We start from the raw sequence: 19740 nt of genomic DNA, 5'->3' as shown, positions 1-19740 counted from the left end.
AGCAACCATTGTTTTGTGTGCGTGTGTGTGTGTGTGTGTGTGTGTGTGTGTGTGTGTGTGTGTGTGTGTGTGTGTGCGTGTGTGTGTCGATGGTGGGCCCTGTTCAGCAGTCCCGTTGTGCTTCAGGGTCACCATTGCTGCAGAAAGAGAATCTCATTACGGTGTTTACCTCAGTGATTATAGTAAACACATTCATCCTTTTAGTTCCACTCCATTTGCCAGTGTTGATTATGCAAACTCCTCTTTTTGTAGATTATTATAGAAAATCTCTGCTTCCATCTGAGTGTGTGTGTGTCTGTTGTGCATGTGCCAGGCCACAACAGATATAATGAGACAAAGTACTTTTGTTTATAGAATACGTCTCACTATGTGCAGGTTGAAGTCTGTGTGTGCATATTTGGGTGATACCAAAGGAAAAAAAGTTATATTGATACGGCTGTCAGATTTCGGAGAAGCCAAATGAAATCTCTGATAGAGGAGAGACGGCAGATTTAGAAACACATTCTGACAAAAGAGAGAGAGAACGTCTGAAAACCCACCGCCTCTCTTCTAAAGAGGCATTTAGAGAATAATAGAATAGAAATGCTATGACGGAAACTAACACAGCTGATGAGAAACACACTGCAACGAGGTCCTTCTTATTGTAAATCTGTATATCTGGATATGCTGATTAGGACAGCTGTGAATATTTCACCACAGCTCTGGGAAATGAAGAAATTATGCTACTGTACAATTGACACTAGCTTGACCAAAAGCTATCATAACTTCCTTTTAAGTCATTTGTGTCATTAGCTTGCTTACGGTTTCCCAGTTTTGTTTGCTTTCAGAGGCCTGAATTTTTTTCTCACCAGTGTGGTAGTGCAGAAGCAGGTCCTTGCTGTGGTCTCCTACAATCATGGGGTTGAAATCCACAGTCACCTGCATGCCCTCGCCTACATCAAGAGTCCCAGAGGAGGGCATCACTGAGAAAGGCCTGGAGTAAAATAAAACAGAATAGAATTTCACAGGGTGGAATAAAAACACAGACGTTAAGGTGTGGCGTTTTCTAACAGCCAAGGTTTTAGAAACTGGCAGAAGCAACCCAAATGTTCGATAAAACGTTTAATTGTAATCAATAGTAATTACTGTAAATGAGAATTAAATGTCACCAAGTACAGTAATATAGTTGCTATGAAAAATGTTTGCTGTCACGTTGTGATTCTGGGTGACAAATATGAGTTTGCAGTGTTTACTGGGTATCTAATAAAAGCCTTTAAGACTGAAACTATCTGCTGTGTAGTAAAATATAATAGGCTACATCACTCAAACAGGGCAGACATAAGGCCATGCTGTACTGACTCTCACCTCTCTGTGTGCAGCTTGAACATTGCCTTGCTGTTTCCTATGTTGCAGACAAAGTGAGTCCTCTGCGTGGAGGCTTTCACAGGACAGGCCGGTAAATGGATATCGTCGCGAAAGTCGAGAATGGCTCGAGGCCCGATGGCACGGATTGGGACCTCAAACCGCTCTCTGTCTGTCACAAAAACCAGTCTGTGGTGGTAGTCCTAGATGGATAAAATGGAAAACGTGTGTCAAACCCTTAAGCTCCATGTATGTTGTTGAAGTATTTGTTAGATGATGCTGAGCCACCCGCCTGTCAGTAAAGTTAGTCCTGAATGGGGACACAAGTTGCAAACACACACACTCTCTGATTCTTTTTGTCAATTAGCTACTAAATCATTGTTTTTAGTATTTTCTAATATGACGTGTGTACACAGCAGCCACAAATCCTGTAATAAGACTAACAGCCTACAGCCATGCTAGCAGCTCAGTGAAGCTGTAGTTAGGCACAGCAATACTTTGAGCTAAATGCTAACATCAGCATGCTCGCAATGTTTAGTAGGTGTAATATTTTACCTATTTTACCTGTTTAACCAGGAACACTGTTGTCTTCCTGCAACAACTCACCTCTCGCGAGATTTCAGAGTAAGACTTCTCCTTGAGTGAGACTTCTGTTTCTGGTTAAGCAAAAATTATCTTACTCTAACAAAAAGGTCTATCTCTGTAGGGACCCTTCCCATAATGTTGTCAGACACTTAGAATAACAATGAGACGGACAGTGGCAAAAACGCTTCACTTCACAGGTGCAACTGCCCACAAGGATTACGTTGCAGCCATTGCAGCCTGTTGGTTGAGGCGATCTACTGGACCAATTCCAAAACTTTTGGTAACTATCACTCATTTAGCCACCAGAATTTCCCTTCAAGTATGGTGACCACTGTAAAAATAACCAAGACACACATGAGGGCTAACGTTACCTTTAATATAATGTTGCTGCATTTAATGTTGACCTTTGCTTCTCAGGTTTCACTTTCATCCACAGTATCAGTAAGAGACGACAAAAGGATGTGCTGGTGTAACCTAATGCCTGACCCTTGAACCTTTTAACCTTAACCATCTTAATGTGTAATCAGTCATTGATTTCATACTATCTATTTAATCTATGTATTTTTTGCTATATTATTGTCTTCAGTATGAGTGCTTACATAGAGAGTACTATCTCTCTAATTTCACTCTTACCCACATCCCCTCCTCTGCTTCCCTACAGCTGATTACAGCTTCATCTAATCATCTAATCTAAATTCCGAGTCAGTCTCTTAAGTGCAGGTTACCTTGATACTTCATTGTGCTCCCTGAATCTAGCCTTCTGTGTATGACCAGTACCTTGTTCTCCTGCGGGGTGAAGGAGACAACGAAGGTAGCAGACATTCCTGGTGCAACCTTGCTACCTGCCTCCTCTGGGCCGAGCACATGGAAATACTCGGAGTCCTGCAGCTCCAGCCTCACTTGTCGTGAAACCTTGACAAAAAAGAAAATAAATCACACAAAACTTTATAAAATTGCACACCCCACCCAGCAACAAACACAGAGCCAGACACACACACAAGTGATGATTTATTTATTATTACTTGATGGTGTCTTGTACAACTTGCAGTGATAAATCTCCTCCAATCCCCCCTGACCTTTTCCAATCTTTCTGCTCTCCTTCCACGCAAACTACAATCCATAACACACACACACACTGTAAACTCTCCCTTTTTCTGCTGCTGTGGTCAAAGCTGTGTGAGAATAGGACTGTTTGTGTTCCATTTCACAGCTGTTCTTGACTGTAACATCAGCTCAGCAGCCATGTTGTTAGCATATGAGTCATCACTCATTCACACACCTTGTCATTGTTGAGGAGGAGTAAAGGTAACTTGTAGGCCTGTGCAGGAGTAAAGTTCTGGAAGACCAGCTCAGATGGGTAGGGTTGGAAAAGCGGCTGATCCGTATCTACCAAGGACAACTGACACAGACACACACACACACACACACAAAAAACAGTATAAAATAACACCAGTTAAAGTATGCCTTTCCTAAAAAACACAACATATACAGTATATAATATAATATATGATAAAACACCCATTACCATCCCTGTCATTGTGTCCCTGTAAGGACACACAGACAAGATGACTATTTCTGAATGTTGTTGAAGTCACCCATGTTAGTTTCTGGGTATGAGTACTCCTGGGTGCTCTAAATGTGGTTTCAAACCCACACTGGTTTGGAAGGAGATAGGTGGATTTTGTTATCTTTGGACAGAGCCAGGCTAGCTGTTTCCCCATTCCCAGTCTTTGTGTTAAGCTAAGCTAACTGGTTACTGCTGCATATTAAACGGACAGACATGAGAGTTGTATCGACCTTCTCAACTAGCGCTCTGCAAGAAAGAGAATTAGCATCATCCCCAAATGTTGAACTATTCCCATAACCAAGATTTCATAATATGTATGAGATAATGTGCCCTCTTGAAGTTAACTTGAGTGATTTTCATTTACCCTCTCTCGTTGCGTCATTGCCAGTCAAAGTGAAAATAATATTGTACTGTATATTAAAGTATGCAATTGTGTGGCTTTCTGGATGACCTAAAAGGATCCTGCTGGTCATTGCTCCCGCTTATCACCTGCAGTGGCCATTCACATTTGCATATTTGACAAGTCAACAAAAAATGTGAAAAGGGTGAGATGCAAAAATGGGTCCTCCTAATTATGATGAGGCTGCATTTATTCGTCTCCATAGGCATTCCACGAACTTTTGATGGCACGATGGCCCTGTTAAATTCTGACTCCACTAGTACGGAGCATTCAGTCACATTGGCTGCCCTCCGCCCATCAATTAGTGCCTGCTGACTAAGGGGAAGCAGCTTTGGTACAATGTAAATGACAGCGCATGCTCTGTATGCAGGGAATTAATGATGAAATAATGAGACGTTTGAATGCATTGTCGTCCTTCCAATAAGTCTCCCATATCCATTCATTTTATTGATATATATGTATTCATTTATATATCAGTTCAGCCCAACAGACTTGGCCAATTGTTAAACCAAGTATGATAAATGGAGTGTATGTACACAATACACAAGTTAGAGTGCAAGTACAGCATAGGTAACACTGGGAACATTTACCTTATTATATATCCTTGTGGTCTGGAAGTCTTTTGTAGTGAGGAGACAAGTTGTCAAAATCAAATGTAGGTTTCAATGTATTTTTGAGACTCAAATGTTATAGTGGACTCCCCAGGGTTTTATTCTCATAAAGATGAAAGTCAGCAGCTCAGGCTTGTCCGCAGACGGAAGTGGTAATGGCAAACTCCTGTCCAACTTTTATCTTTTGCTACAGGCTGTTGTCACTGTCATGGTTGTCAGGGATGGTGCTGGACCAGCCTCTAGTATAAGCTTCAAGCTCATATAACACAATGACACGTTTAACCAGTTTCATCATCCTAGTTATCAGTGCCTACTGTAGCCGTTTGTTTCTGGTTGCTCTCTGGTTTCTACTTTTATTTGGGGGATATTGAAGGCATAGCAAGGTATTAAGCTACTGAGTTATCACAACATTGGCGGCATTTACTTTGTGATGCGTAGTCTTGCTCATGTCGAGCAGTTCCAGGATGCGGGGCGGGTGCACCTCGTTGGTGTGGGCCAGGCGCTCCTCTGTAGACTGCAACATCTCCTGGGTGTAAAGAGATGGAGTAACCTGCAAACACACAGCAGCACAGGGCTACAATGTTACATGCACTGATAGCCTGTTTCCTGTCTCTTAATTCAGCAGTGATGAGGCACCATATCAAACAAGACTGCTACCACTGATGGAACGGAAAAAAGATAATGAGCACAAGGGCTGTAGACTGTCACCTTAAAGCTGTCGGCTGTGACAGACGCCTGCATCAAGAACATTTAAATGAGCTGATTTTATGCGCTCAAAGAATGTTAATATTCCCCCCTGTCAGTGAGGACTATCTGAACCATTTTGCGGTTAGTGTCCTCTCCACACAATCCTCTGGCACCTCTTTATCAGTGCACCAGGAGCAAAGAAACATCTAACTGCACTTAACATGTTTCAAGGTAAGGTCAGAGAGGGATTTTAGCTTCAAATCAAAATGAATAATGTAGCAGAGTGGGTTATTGTATATGCAATATTCAATAGCTGCCAGTCAGGTGTGTATTTATAATACACTCCTTTCTATTATTCAGAGACAACAAAGTTGCTTGAGTAAACACTATTCTATAAAAAGCCAAGCTGTGAAATAATGTGGCTTCTCTCTCTGAAATCAGTAGAATCAACTGTAAGGACAGATCATCAGTTTTATGTGGATCTCATATTGACCTGAGAAGTAAAGTAAAAGTTCTCCCTACTCCTGTCACCTACTCTAGGTACAGACACAAGCAGCCAAGGAGAGAGCAGAGGCTTAAAATTGCTGAGCTGAGGTCATTGCAACAAAACACTGCAGTCAGATATTGATTTTTCTCCCCTTTAAGAACCCAAAGTAATTATTAGGACAATCTGTCATTGGAAGCAGCTTCTTTAAAAGAACGGGACAATGTCCAAACTGTGGGTCACAGGAAATTGGGCCCCTGTTAATTCATGAGAAGACAAAAAAAAACCTGGTTTCAACATCTGACCAGCTGGATTCTTGCCATTCAAGTTACAAGCTTACAAGACATTACAAGACATGATATCCTCACCCTTCTTGGCTTGTCCTCCTTTAGAGCAGGTTTATAATTGCAAGGCGGAGACACTTTGCTCCTGAACCACTTAGTTCTTGACTGAATGGCTGTCATTTTGAATGAACACACGCTTTTGAGGCAAATTCACCTGGAAAAAAAAGAAAAGAACGACACAGAAGAGAGGAGAAGACGTGTCATGTAAGTCAGTTACACTAACTAAGTCCCTGAGTATACTGTAGTAGTGTAACGTAGTAGTATCCGAAATTACTTACAATTAGAGTTACACATATATTATTTACTCGCATTACTTCGCATTGCCGAGGCCTTACTGTCACTCATGCTGTCGCTGCAACAAGCTAACTAGCTAACCTACACGAACGTTAGGCTGTAAACTCCATCCTACCTGGCTGAAAAATTCACTTCCGTCACTTTACGTTAGAGTAAACTTAACAAGTCAAACTGTTGTTTTCTTGCACCGACAAAAAAAGTATTTTAAAAAAGTATTGCCTCTCCGTAGGTGAATAAGCGGCGGTTAGTTCGCGGCTAGTTAAAGTAGTTAAGGTTAGACAGATGAATCTCTCCGAAATTTAGTCACAAGCGCTGGAGTCTACTTCGTTGTGGTCTGTTGCCGTGGCAACGCACTCACGACCTCCCAGTAAACGGTTTCCTGATTGGCTACGGGCTGCTACATTGACTAAAACTGGCTGCAAAAATCTGTAACAAAGTTGCCTCTCACGTGACACAAACAAAACGTCTATTTGAAAAAAAGGCTTTAAGAAAGACTGAAGGGGATACCATTTTCTGAGGAGTCATGAGAACACATACGTAACAGGCTATAGTGAGATTATAAATTAATTAATTAGTAATATTATTTCTTCAATTTCGCATCGTTTCTCAAAATAATTCGACTTGTTTTGGATGAAACCATAGATTAGCTACTTGACTAACTGACCTGATTCTCACCAGTTAACAGACCACTCAGGCTAAAATTGAGAGAAACATAGATAAAAGAGGTATTTTACTTGGTGTAAGTGGGAATATACTCCATTACAAGTTGAGGCTGAGGTCATTTTAACAACTTTATATGATGTGTAGTTTATCTATGACAGCATATTTTATAGGTGGAGCATATTTTGTTTAGTAGCCAAGTAAAAAGTACAAAAAGGTGTAAAAGTATGAAGTGACATCAAATGGAAACAATGTGTTTTTCTGTTAATACGTTATGTCTGATTTTAACTTGGAAATTAACCACACAGCTACTGTCTGCTAATCTAATGTGTAACGTCTGAAGAAGTAATGTCTCTAGATTAGCCCATTATAGAAATAATAAGCAAAACACAGCTATCATATTAGATGATATGCCCCATCGTATATCTATGAAATGCACGTCTCACTCCAACTGTCTCTTACACACACACACACACACACACACACACACACACACACACACACACACACAAAACCAACACCAATTGAGCACTGTGCATGTTCAAGGGGGTCATTATAAGGACAAGTAGGATCACAAAAGGGATTTGAAACCCCAGTGAGCTTGATGACAGGGCAGGAATTTCTAGTTTAATCTACAACTTTACAAATCCACTTATTTATCCCTCTTGACTGACTGTGTTCATGACATAGGCTACATATCTGGAGCCGTTTGGAGGTTACTAATCTTTTTAATTCTCCCCAAGTAGAGACACTTGGACCCCGATCACCACTGAGAATGTTTTTTTTTGTTGTTGTTATTTTTGCAATATATTGTCAGTTACTGAAACTTCTGATCAGTCATTATCATATAAATTTGTCCCAGTGCTCAGAATGAAATGGTGATGAAATTTAAATCATCTAGGCATCACTATTCACATTAAGGTCAAACTGCTATTTCAGAGCCTTCTCCACATTGCAAGGAACTGATTTTTTTAATTCTTTATTAAATGTTTTGGTGACCTAAAACTAGTTGGATTTAAATATAGGCTACTCAGTCTAAAAATACTGGCATCCGCTTATACATAAAAAAAAATACCCACTATGTGTTAGTTTTTATCATAGAATACTACAGTGTGTACTCCAGCTACTCATTCACTTCACAAGGATTTAAATCATAAAGTCTGTTAATTAGTTAGTTAAAGTGCTACATTATAGGCTGCATTGCAGCTCTGCTTATAAAAGTTTATTTGATCAAGTGTCATTATACCGTATTGGTTTATAGTTCTCTTGACTAACAAGTCAGTATTATTACAGCTGTTGGTTTCTCTCACTAGGACTGTCTCTCCTTCTAACCCATGAGTCAGCACCTTTAATTGTTGTGTAGCCTGTGTGTGTGTGTATGAGAGAGAGAGAGAGAGAGAGGAAGAGAGGGAGAGAAACTAGTTGTACCACATGTTTCAGTCCAAGATATCATGCAGAGCTCCCTGGGTTTGAGGCGTTTAACCAAACTCACTTCTTAGCATTAGGTCATTTTTTAATTTATTTCAAAAATTATTATCAAAAAGTTGTCACTGATCTTATTATTTCCCTCTCTCTGCCGCCCTCTCATTGTTTCTCCCTCTGTTCCCAGCCCTGTCTCTCCCAGTGAACGGATCAGTGAGCTGCCCAGTCTGGTAGAAAATTGGATTTAGTCTTCTTCAAAGGGACCGGCAGTCCGTTTAGGCCCCGCCCCTTCGCCCGATACGCCGTGACGTCCGCGCGCAGCATGATCTCCGCCGCTCCGTCCCGCCGCAGCAGAATCTCCATCAGCCGCTCCAGCACCGTCAATTCAACAGTCTGTCAAACACGACACAAACAGCGTCCTATCAGTAGATTGGTGCCGCTCATCATCAGACATGGAAGCGGCGTCCTCCTCCACCAGTCAGTGCAGGTAAGACCGATAAGGCTGGACGCTGGTGGACCGCAGTGAAATGAGCCTCATGGTTGTCAAGGCTACCATGTAGCCTAATTAGGCTATATTAAGGGATATCCAGTGGTGTTCAAAGCATAATACGTGTGTAATCCGTGAAGTTTGCAAGACGCATCTTGGTATGAACTGTAGTGTGTCAGAATCGTTTACAGAAGCCAAGGCAACAGTAATATGAACTCATTGTTCCGAGGATTAGCAGCCTGTGGAGGCTGTCCTCCCAGGATGACACTTTTCACTCTGACGTAACCGTGTATGTTACAGGTGGTATAGCCGACATGTCTTAACTATAATGCTTTCTCTGTACATAAACACGTCGAATTCCGTTCATTAATTATGCGTGTGTCTGCTCATTCAACACGCCAGTCTTGTGTTTCTCGTTCACTGACACCCGCCGAGCTTAGTCATTGCGCCGGCCGGTCGGACTCCCTCGTGTTTTACTGAACGTGCTGTGTTGTGTATGTCAAAAATGCGTAGCAGAGAAGCCTGGAGGCCGTCACCGCTCCGCTCCCTGCTCCGCTGCCCCAACACGACGTTCCGACAGGACCACGGACAGCTCCGCGCGCAGCTGGCTGGTCCGCGAGAGCCGGAGAGGTGAGAGCCCTCGAGCTCACTTCCTGCTCTGAGTTAAATGGTTAACTTTGCTGTTACGTAATGCATTCTGGGTTTTCAAAGGCATATGTGTGACCTGCACGGTCTGAATAGAAAAGAAGCTTGACCCATACTAAAAACACTGGAATAAGTACATTTAAATCCACAACAATTAATGAATTAATGAATAGACATTACTCCTAGAAGCAAAAAATAACATTTGAAAAAAAAAAGAGAAGCTAGATTAAAAAAAAGTTAGCATCAGCACCTTGTATCAGTGTGAACAGTTTTAAAACAGGAGAATTGTGCAACCAACTGACATGAGGCCAGAAATATCGCGTGGACCGGAAACATCATATATTTGCTCTTTTATGAAAGGGGGGTGAGATTATGTTGGAGGTTGAGCCATTGTCAAAATGTCCATAGTTAAAACACTTTTCTCGGTTGTTTGAGGTCAGTTTGGTCAGTCTATTTGGCTAATAGTAAATTCAGCATTGGGACACTTTTACACCAAACCTTTAGTATTGCTCTTTACCATCCTCCTTGTTTTGTAAGAGCAATTCACTGACGCTCATTCAAAACAGATATAAAGCAGAATTACAGAGACATGAAATGTCATCATGTTTTTGTTGGATAAGAGATGTTGTTGTTTTCTTCATGGCTAGGCTACATATTGCACAGCCCTGCTGATGTATGTTTCAGTTTCTTCGGTTTATGAATCACTGATTACAAGAAGATGTTCAGTTGTCAGGTTAAATGACCTGAATTGCTGTCATTCATTCCCCACCTTCTGCTGACACACCCCTACAGAACAGCAGCAGTTGAAGCAGTAACCTGAAGCAGTTTGCCTGTGTGTGAGTGTAGTTGTGTGTTTGTGTGTAACATTGCCATCACCACCTGAAGAGTTATGTGAAGTGGAACGTCTGCAACTGACAGGCTGGTAATGACAGCCATACAATACAAAACGCCTGCTTTATTTTTTTGTCTTGATAAGGTTTTAATGGCTCACTAAGTCACCTCTCAGATGGTTGGTGGGAGCATTACTCTCACATAAAAGTTCATCACTTTGGCTTTAACCTGTCCCAGGTACCAACATGCCTGCTGAGCTTGAGCTTGAATTAGACAAAGAAAGAAGGGGAAACTGTGGGAAAATTGAACACCCAAGGCTAGTCTGATGTAGTTGTCACCTTAGATGAGCAGCTCTAAAATGGGCTAAAAATCATCAGGCTCTCTCCCGCTGCAGATTGGTCTGGTAAAGGCTGCGGCCTGAAGTGTCATTGTGTTTTAATAACAAAGCTTGAGGCATAGAGGGGACATTAACAGCTTTACAGCTTTACAACCAGATTTATAACCAGAATTACAGACTGTTCCAGACTTTGTATAATGTACTACCTTGAGGCATTTCCAATCAAATCAGCATGCCTGAATAATAATGTGGCTGGCATACTTAAAATGGCAAAGTAAAAGTTGCACAATGTTATATTTGCTTATATTTTTACCTTTCCTTTCCATGTGCTTTTGCATTTCCCTCGAGCTGATCTTTTAACTGGTCTTTAACACAGTTGTTACAGAGTATTGGATAATATTATCATGACAATGAGCAACAGCTTGGCGTGATTTTTCAGAAAGTTGATTTGTCATCATGACAAAGACATCCTGAGGTTGAATATTGCAATAGGAAAGGTGATGGTAAACCTTTAGCAGACGTATCTCTGTGGAGCTAAACTGACTTTTCTTGTTGGCAGTGTTTTAGTTATTGCTTATGCGTTCAAAGAAGCTATCAGTTGAGACTGTTCTACTGAAGAATTGGCATACATGTATGTGTGCACAACTGTCAGTCCTCTCAATGCAATACATTGTTGTTTTTTTGTATTGCTTCCACATAAAGCTTATTGCATTAATTACATTCCTCTCCTGTTTTACACATCCAAAGTTGTCAATACTTTCCGCACACGTCACTTACGTTACCTTACCTCACCCATGCTATTGTCGAAAGAGACAGCGCTGTGTGTTTCCTTCACATTGTGTGCTTTCATTTATATTCCTACCTGCTCTCCTCAGACAGTGATGACTCCATGAGACTGATGTTGTTTAGTATTTATGGTGTTTATTCCTTGGTGATAATTATGATGATGGTTATGGCGATAATTATCATAGAGATATGCAAGTGTTTTTATCACTGTCAGAGCTCTGGTTTAGTAATATTTGACATCTCCTTTTCATTACTGTCAGATACAGTTATGAAGAGTATAAGGAGACTGCAGACTGGCTGCTGGCCCACACAGAGCAGCGTCCTAAAGTGGCCATCATCTGTGGTTCAGGCCTGGGCGGTCTGGCTGACCTGCTAAGTGACAAGACTGTGGTCCCGTACAAGGATATTCCACGTTTTCCCATCAGCACTGGTAAGTTGTCTCCGACAAATTTCATTTTAATGCTCATTTTAAGTGTAAGCAAACTGTACATAAGACTGACAGCAGCTGCTCATCCTGTATGTGTGCTGTGGCTGTACAGTGCCGGGCCATGCCGGTCAGCTGGTGTTCGGGAAGCTGCAGGGCCGCGAGTGTGTCTGCATGCAGGGGAGATTCCACTTCTACGAGGGCTACAACATACACACGGTGAGCTGTAGTACGCAAGGTATATAAAATACTGCTGGCGGGACTTTTTTACAAGTAAGGCTAAGACAGTGTTATCGCTAAAGGTGAGCTGTAAACAACCTTTAGAATTAACTGGTTTTGTAATGATGTATTTAAAAAACCAAGACGTACAGTCTGCAGCCATACTATTGGCTGTGTGTAATTGCTAATGTCGGCATGCTAACATGCTCACAGTGAAATATACTGATGTTTCAGGTTCACCATCTTATTTTAGCATGTTAGCATGCTAACATTTGCTAATTAGCACCAAACACAAAGTACAGCTGAGGCAGATGGGAACGTCATTAGGCTGACATGAATGTGTGTATCAAATTTTATGGCAATTCATCTAATAGTTGTTGGGACATTACACTCAAAGCCACAAATGTTCACCTCATGGTGGCACTAGAGTCTGAGGATCATCGAAGCCAGTACGATCCATTATCTGGGAACCATGACTGGCTGTACGATGTCTGTGCCAGTCAATCTAGAAGACATAAAGTCAGTGGATCGCCAAATCTTAGGATATCTGTACTAAATGTCAAGGCAATCCATCCAATAGTTGTTGAAATATTTCTGTCTGGGCCAAAGTGGTGGACCGACAAATGACATTGTTTGTCTATTGGACTTGTCTACTTTGCTATTCGTTGTTCTGGAATTATATTAATGAATTAAAAAATTCTAATGAAATTGAATGATATCCATGCGAGCACAGGATGGTGCAGAGATGCAGTCATATCTATTTGTCTCAATTTCTGTCACAAGTCAACTTGCTTCTGCAATTTTGAAACCTTGCTGATGTGAATGATATACTACACTGGATGACTGAACTAAAGCTGGCAGTTTAAACTCTGACTTTGTCTTTTCTTTGAGAAAAACATTTATAGCTTCTGTGAGTGTAGGCCTGATCTTCACACCGTGGACATGCGCAAACACTTCCTTTGTCATTCTTGTCACAGAGGGAGGCTCTTTACAAGACAGAGGATTCATTTTGTGCCACATTTTAAGTTCCAGCAATAACATTGGCTTAGAGATCATTGTAGATGCAGTATTTGTAACTAGTACTTTTATCAAACTGCCTGTAAAATAGATTACAACTTTAAATTCAATGGCTCACACTGGACTTTCTTTCATATAGTTTTACATTCCCTTTCAGAGAATCTGCTCTCAGAGACACTTATGCTTTTATCTCATTCTCATTCATGATTTCTTATCAAGCTGTTTCAGTTGCTTTTTGCCTTTTGGAGTATGACAGACCATAGCACGGTGCACAACTGTGGCTAACAATTTACTATGTATATTGAATGATCAGCTGCAGAATTAAGATGACAGCAAGAAAACCACCCCGTGTGTCAAAGTGTCGATCTGGGACTGGCCTTTGGCCTGTGGAGACACTGTATCCTGGTTTTATTTATTTTATTACCAGCTGTGATGTGCCATCTCCACATAAAATGATCCATATAATCCCACTGAATCATAAAATCCAGTTTCATACTGTAATAGAAAGCCAGATGCATTATGGCCTTCCTGACTTTCGACAGCGATATACGGTACTAAATGCCTTGAGTTGAATCACCATAAACTGAGCTGAACTCAAAAAGAGTGAAGTCAGTTTTCACCAGACAATATATATTACAAATATGTTTTTCTAGGAAGTTGTGTTAGACTTTGCCCTGTGTGTGCTTAAGCCCTTCGTGGGAAGCTGAGTAAAATCCTAAACGGAACAGAAGGTCAGATGAGGTGAGGAACAGAGACAAGAAACATTTTTTATTTGTGTAATACTTTGCTTAATGACCAAACACCTGACAAACCCATCAGCCTCAGCTGTACTTTGTGGTTAGTGCTAATTAGCAAATGTTAGCATGCTAACACGCTAAACCGAGATGGTTAATATGGTAAACATTACACCAAAATGTAAATGCTGATCAGAAGCACCTAAAGGCTAACCATTTACATGCCAGAGTGGCTGCACACTTTTAATCTTGTTCTATTTCCCGTGTGATTTTGTTTCTTTCTCCTTGTCAGGTGACATAAATAATCAACGCCTGAAAACTAGCGTAACACAGGCAAATATGTATTGCCACCCAAGAGCCTAATAACGTCAGCTCACCATTAACAGCTCCCTGCTACAATTTAACCACAGACAGTCCTGCTGTTACGTATGCAGCTTACCATGCTTACACTTCATCCCTAACAAGGCCACAAGTCAGCTTCCAACACGGTCCACCGTTATAATATGCAAAACTCATATCAAACAGGCCAATGTTCCAAGATGACAGCACTGACCTTATCAAGAAAGCAGGCGACTTGAAAACATTTCTGCACTAACTGGCAAAACACTTTCACAGGCAATTCAAGCTGTAGAGAAATGTGAGTGAGAAAAAGCAATTTCCAAATGTGACTGCAGTGAGAAGTAACAACAGTCATTTATGGGCCATCAGCTGCCCTATAAAGGTTAGTACAGAAGCACAACTGGTTCACACATGCACAGTTCAACAAGGACCTACAGTAATAAAAAATCCTAGAGCCTGTTGACATCAGCGTTTGCCGAAGCTGTCCCTTTCAAAATATTTGCTTCTCATGTGATGTGTTTCCTCCTCCATCTTGTAACTCCCATTTGTAATAATCTGATATTCATCAAAGCAATAAAAGAGCGGCAGTATCTGTCTCTGAAGCATGCCATGTTTGTCATTCCAGGTGACGTACCCGGTGCGAGTCTTCTTCCTGCTGGGTGTGGAAGCTCTGATTGTGACTAACGCAGCGGGGGGACTCAATGGCAACTACAACGTGGGAGACATCATGCTCATTAAGGATCACATAAACATGCCGGGTTTCGCAGGGCAGAACCCACTGTGTGGGCACAATGATGACAGGTACAGCACAAACACAGAGGCGGGACTATGAAAGTGAAACTTGCAACATTCGTGTCTTGTAGACTATGGCTGTGTCCCAATCATTTGATGTCTCTTCAGGTTCGGCGTGCGTTTCCCTTGCATGTCGGACGCGTATGACCGTGACCTCAGGAACCTGGCCAAGAAAACAGCAGAGGAGCAGGGCTGCGACAGCTTCCTGCAGGAAGGGGTTTACTGCATGCTGGCTGGGCCGACATACGAGACGATTGCAGAGTGCAGAGTCCTGCAGACGCTGGGGGCTGACGCTGTGGGTTAGTACAGCTCCCTTATGCTCACTTAAAGGGATACTGATGTTTTTGGGGAAAGCCTCTCTCTCTCTCTCTCTCTCTCTCTCTCTCTCTGTACAGCTGAAAGTTTAAATGAATGTGAATACATTATTCGGATAAGCACAGATAATGTTCTCTGAACAGATACACACAGCATTTGAATTTTGCTGTTGTATTCCCCGTGGAATAAGAACTGCTTATAGGAATTTGCCAAAATGCAAACAAATAAGCTATAGGCTGGCTAGCTATAGGGCTATTTTGGTTTGGGCTTAAAGACCACAAACAGAGAGACGGTGTTACAGTTTGAGATTGGAGTTTGAAAACAGGTAGAGAGGATCTAACAAAAGTCGCTGTCAAATTGCATCATGGGAAATGTAGGAGCCAGGGTTTTCCAAGCTTGAACCATACTATATACTGAAAATGAGGATATCTTGGCCTCTGCTCCACCAATTTTGACCATTCTTTTTTTAATCTGCCTCTTACAAGTCATCCAATGTTGTGAAAGTACAATGCTAAATCACAGGATTTCCCCTTTAACATCCTATGCATATATGTGATTAAGTCATGTCAGTGCACCTTAAACAGACTTCTTCCCTCTGTCTAGGTATGAGCACGGTGCCAGAGGTGGTGGTGGCTCGTCACTGTGGCTTGCGTGTCTTGGGTCTGTCTCTCATCACCAACAAGGTTGTGACAGATTATGACAGCGATGAGAAGGCAAACCATGAGGAGGTGCTGAGGACTACCCAGCGCCGAACCCTGGACCTCCAGAGGCTCGTCAGCCACCTCATCACCAAGATCTAGTGCCTTCGCTGACAAATTTTATTTTTCTCCCGCCTCGCAATTAAGTAACTAATGACAGCTTTGGGCAAAGAGTAAAAAGTATGTACAGGTGGTGAGCTGGTCAAGTTAGTGTGGATAACTTATTTATTTGGGTGTTGTATTGGCTAACGTGATTAACTGGAGCAGTAATTGAGAGGTTTTTGAGGTAGAGAGCGGAGTAAAGATAAAAATGTTGAGAATGTCAACATGCTGCTTAGAGACGCTTGTAATAGCCAGAAATGTCCATGGCATTTGATGAATGTTGACATGGTATGTGTCCAGTTCAGCGCTGTCACAGAAAGACTTTCACGAGACAGGAAATGTTAGCCTGGATCCAGTCCCCATGAATCACATTCATAGAGATCTAGTATATATTTCTGACAGCTAGCTCAATGTGTTCTTCAGGAAAGCAAAAACAAGGTCTTTAAGGGGTGTTAAAGTGGAGCACGTGAATCATGAGATCTGGAATGGGTGTCTCTAAAATCTGTGGGTGACATGTTTACTTTTGTTGTGTGTTTCCAAATCCACATCCAGGTGGCTAAGATTACAGTGTAGCATTCCCTTATTTAGAACGACCATGCTCTCATATATCCCAGATCATGGATCAATAAATGTAATAGGAGTAGCGGTGGCTATTGTACAACCCAACGGGTATGTATTTCTATGCTGCATCAGAGCTGCAGGGTTGTTGGGGTTTTCCCTTTACTACCTGTTAGGGCTGGAGTGGCATTTATATTCAGAATCAGAATCAGAATCAGAAACTATATATAACATATAATCTGACAGACAACAAGCATGTAAAAACATAAAGGTAAAATATTCGAATACGTCCGAACAACATAATGAATATAGAACAATTTTGTGGTCAGTTTATGCTACTGATTGCGAACGGACACATATACTCACATATACTGGGATGATTGTGGTCAGGGTCAGCAGTTCTGATCATTCTGGGTAGCACTCTGTTCCTGTTTACAGAGAAACTTTTTTACCTCATCTTTAGAAGATAGTCTGTCATTAAGATGTCGTCACTGACAACCTGTCAATTCAGCCTGCTGCTAATGGAGTGATACCCTCTATTTATACTTACATGAATACAGGCTATATGTCTTATGTTGTGTCTTTAGCAAGAGCAATGTATACAACTACCACTAATGGATGCATCATCTACTGTACTAGCTTAAGATGTATTCAGAAGACACTGTGCACTTATGCGTTGGCCTTGACATGTGCAAGGCTAGAGGACACAGCCCATGACTTCTCCATCAGGGAATTAGAAATTAGTCCGCATAAAAATAGCTGCTAATCAGAGAGACTATAGAATCATTCTTGTGATCAAACAGGCTCATTGGGACCAACTGCCACCTACTTTCCTTTATGTGGTGAATGCTTGTTATTAATGATGTGCAATAAATACTTTAGCTTTATTTTAGCTATAAATCAAAGTAGTTATATTTGCATTGCACTGTGATCAAATCAGAGTTATTTATTTTGGAAGTAGACAGATCACTTATTTTAACTTTTGATGGACTTGTTGAAAATGTGACAAAATGGTAATGGCATACTCTGTCTAAGCCTGTCCGATCATGGGGGGTTCTTCTTTTTGGTGATCTTATATGGGTAATTATATAGAGTTATATATAAAACGAATGAATCACTATAAAAAGAAACAAAGGCTCAATCAAAGGCTAATCTGGCCAAGCAGTAGTGATGTATGAAGGTTTTTCTGCGGTGGACTGCATTTGGATTCAGTTTTGTTTTGTACGCCAGGAGACCACAACACTGTAATATCAGGGAAGGGCTCTAATACCCAGGCTTGCAGTTTTCAATCTTCTCGGTGCTGATCTGGAACCTCCTGCCAGGTTCCCTTGACCGTCTCATTCATTAGAGCTGGAAAGGCCGGGGAGAAATCCGAGATCAGCAGTCCACCTCTTAGACCATTTGTATCAGGCTTAACATCAAGATGCTAATGGGAGTCTTAAACTGGAATTCCACTCAGAACGAAGCGCCGTCGAAATGTAAAATCTGGAGCTGCTCCAAACGCAATAAACAGGGAAACATTTACATTTAATTCATTTTCAGTTGCACTACTATGCTGGCTATTCTCCTGTATGAGCACAACTCCAAATTTTGTTTGTCCAAGTTTTGCCTCCTTCTTAGTCTTCTGTATGTTTGTATTTTTTAAACTGAATAACCACCATATATATTGTCTCACCTGAATCATTTTTACTGCATCCAAGTCTCAGGTTAGAGTCTAGCTCACTTACAAGATAAACCGACTACATCTCTATTGCCTGGAAAACATTTTATGCAAATGTTGCTGCTGTCAAATAAAAACTACTGCTATGAAACATCTGGACGCTGGTGTTTTCTGTCATGGATGAGTGCACGCGTTTGTGTGTGTTGTATGTACTGAGGGGGTATTTCCCAGAATCAATCAATACACACACACACACACACACACACACACCTCATCAATGCATCCACACTCTCTCTCTCTCTCTCTCTCTCCAGCTTCACTCTCTCTGTCCTTCACTTTAAACACACCCTCAAACAGATGAAGACGCTGTGAGATTGAGATGAAGTGGAAATGGCTGCTCCGTGCCCCGCTCCTTTCTGTTCCATAATTAATCTACATACAGCGGCGTGTGGAGGTGCAGCCCACGGTGGAGCTGAAATATTAATACAAATGAACCAGGCAGCCCAACAACACAAACACAACACCTATGCTGGGCTGGGCTGTATTTACACACATTCACACGGATGCCTCACAACTCAGTGAGACGTCTACAAAGACATGCGTGCAGGATGCAAATCGCAGGCTCTCTGCTTTGAATGGAGGGAAGTGGTGGACAGGACAGATAAAGACAGACGATAGGAGAGACCAAAGAGAATGAGAGAGGAGAATGAAGTGTGTTTGAGTCGGCAGTCCCCGCAGGCTGGCGACAGGCCTCATCTGTAATGTAATGTTGATCTATCTATTGTCGCCGTGCCAACTGAGGCCAGAGGCCCGCTATTGATTATTATAGGGTGAAGGGGGAAATAGAGCAGGACAGCTCTGCTGAGTTTACACTCTTAAACACTGTCACACACCGTCACACACACACACAAGCTGTTCTTATGCACTGTCATGTACCTTGAGCTCGCACAGTCTCTGAGACAGCAGCGCTCCTGTTAGTGAATGTGACTTGTACAAACGTAAGGAATAGCTGTTAGTGAGGGAATGTCTCTGCTGACTTTCACACGCTGCCTCCAAAAGGAGTCGGCTGGAGGATCTGGAAAATTACTGCTCCACCTCTGAGGAGACGTGACAGGTCAAGTTCAACAATGCATTTAAAGGCATGATGGTGCCAACTTGGCTTATCCGGATGGTAGTAATTAGGCCTAGCCTTGATTTATAGCACTGAAAATGCAAAATGTTAACACCCCAGCATGGACTGCACAGGTGTCACAGCGGTGATATGATGTCAAAACATGACTGAAGACCTCCAGCGCTGAAATTGTTACTCAAACTCATGTGTTACTTGCAGAACATCAGGTTTCAACATCATCAAACTCAGTGAGCTCTAAAAGGCTCAGCTCAACATTTTGGGAAATACGC

At 41.7% G+C, this 19740-nt stretch overlaps 2 protein-coding genes across 3 annotated transcripts in view; one reads left to right on the top strand and one right to left on the bottom strand.

Annotated features, from left to right (window-relative positions):
• The window catches only part of hydin (HYDIN axonemal central pair apparatus protein), a 65412-nt gene extending 59273 nt beyond the window's left edge, over positions 1-6139 (bottom strand). The window contains exons 1-6 of the mRNA XM_070907073.1: positions 6044-6139; positions 4929-5054; positions 3206-3325; positions 2704-2838; positions 1345-1544; positions 849-973 (exon numbers count right to left, since the gene is read on the bottom strand). Of these exons, the coding sequence (XP_070763174.1) occupies positions 849-973; positions 1345-1544; positions 2704-2838; positions 3206-3325; positions 4929-5054; positions 6044-6139 (802 nt within the window). The remainder of the gene's footprint in view (positions 1-848; positions 974-1344; positions 1545-2703; positions 2839-3205; positions 3326-4928; positions 5055-6043) is intronic.
• A 2708-nt stretch (positions 6140-8847) lies between these two features.
• pnp6 (purine nucleoside phosphorylase 6) lies at positions 8848-16121 on the top strand. Of its 2 annotated transcripts, none has more exons than XM_070907485.1 (6): positions 8848-8882; positions 11748-11911; positions 12021-12124; positions 14840-15015; positions 15115-15305; positions 15925-16121. In XM_070907485.1, exons 1-6 carry the CDS (start codon positions 8848-8850, stop codon positions 16119-16121), a joined length of 867 nt encoding a protein of 288 aa, XP_070763586.1. The 2 variants fall into 2 exon arrangements, with proteins under 2 accessions (XP_070763586.1, XP_070763585.1); XM_070907484.1 differs by having other exon boundaries at positions 11742-11911.
• The last annotated feature ends 3619 nt before the right edge of the window (positions 16122-19740 follow it).

The sequence above is a fragment of the Enoplosus armatus genome, chromosome 6 (genome assembly GCF_043641665.1).
Source record: "Enoplosus armatus isolate fEnoArm2 chromosome 6, fEnoArm2.hap1, whole genome shotgun sequence".
In the NCBI taxonomy this organism is placed as follows: Eukaryota; Metazoa; Chordata; class Actinopteri; order Centrarchiformes; family Enoplosidae; genus Enoplosus; species Enoplosus armatus.
This window is presented reverse-complemented; position numbering and strand designations above follow the sequence as displayed.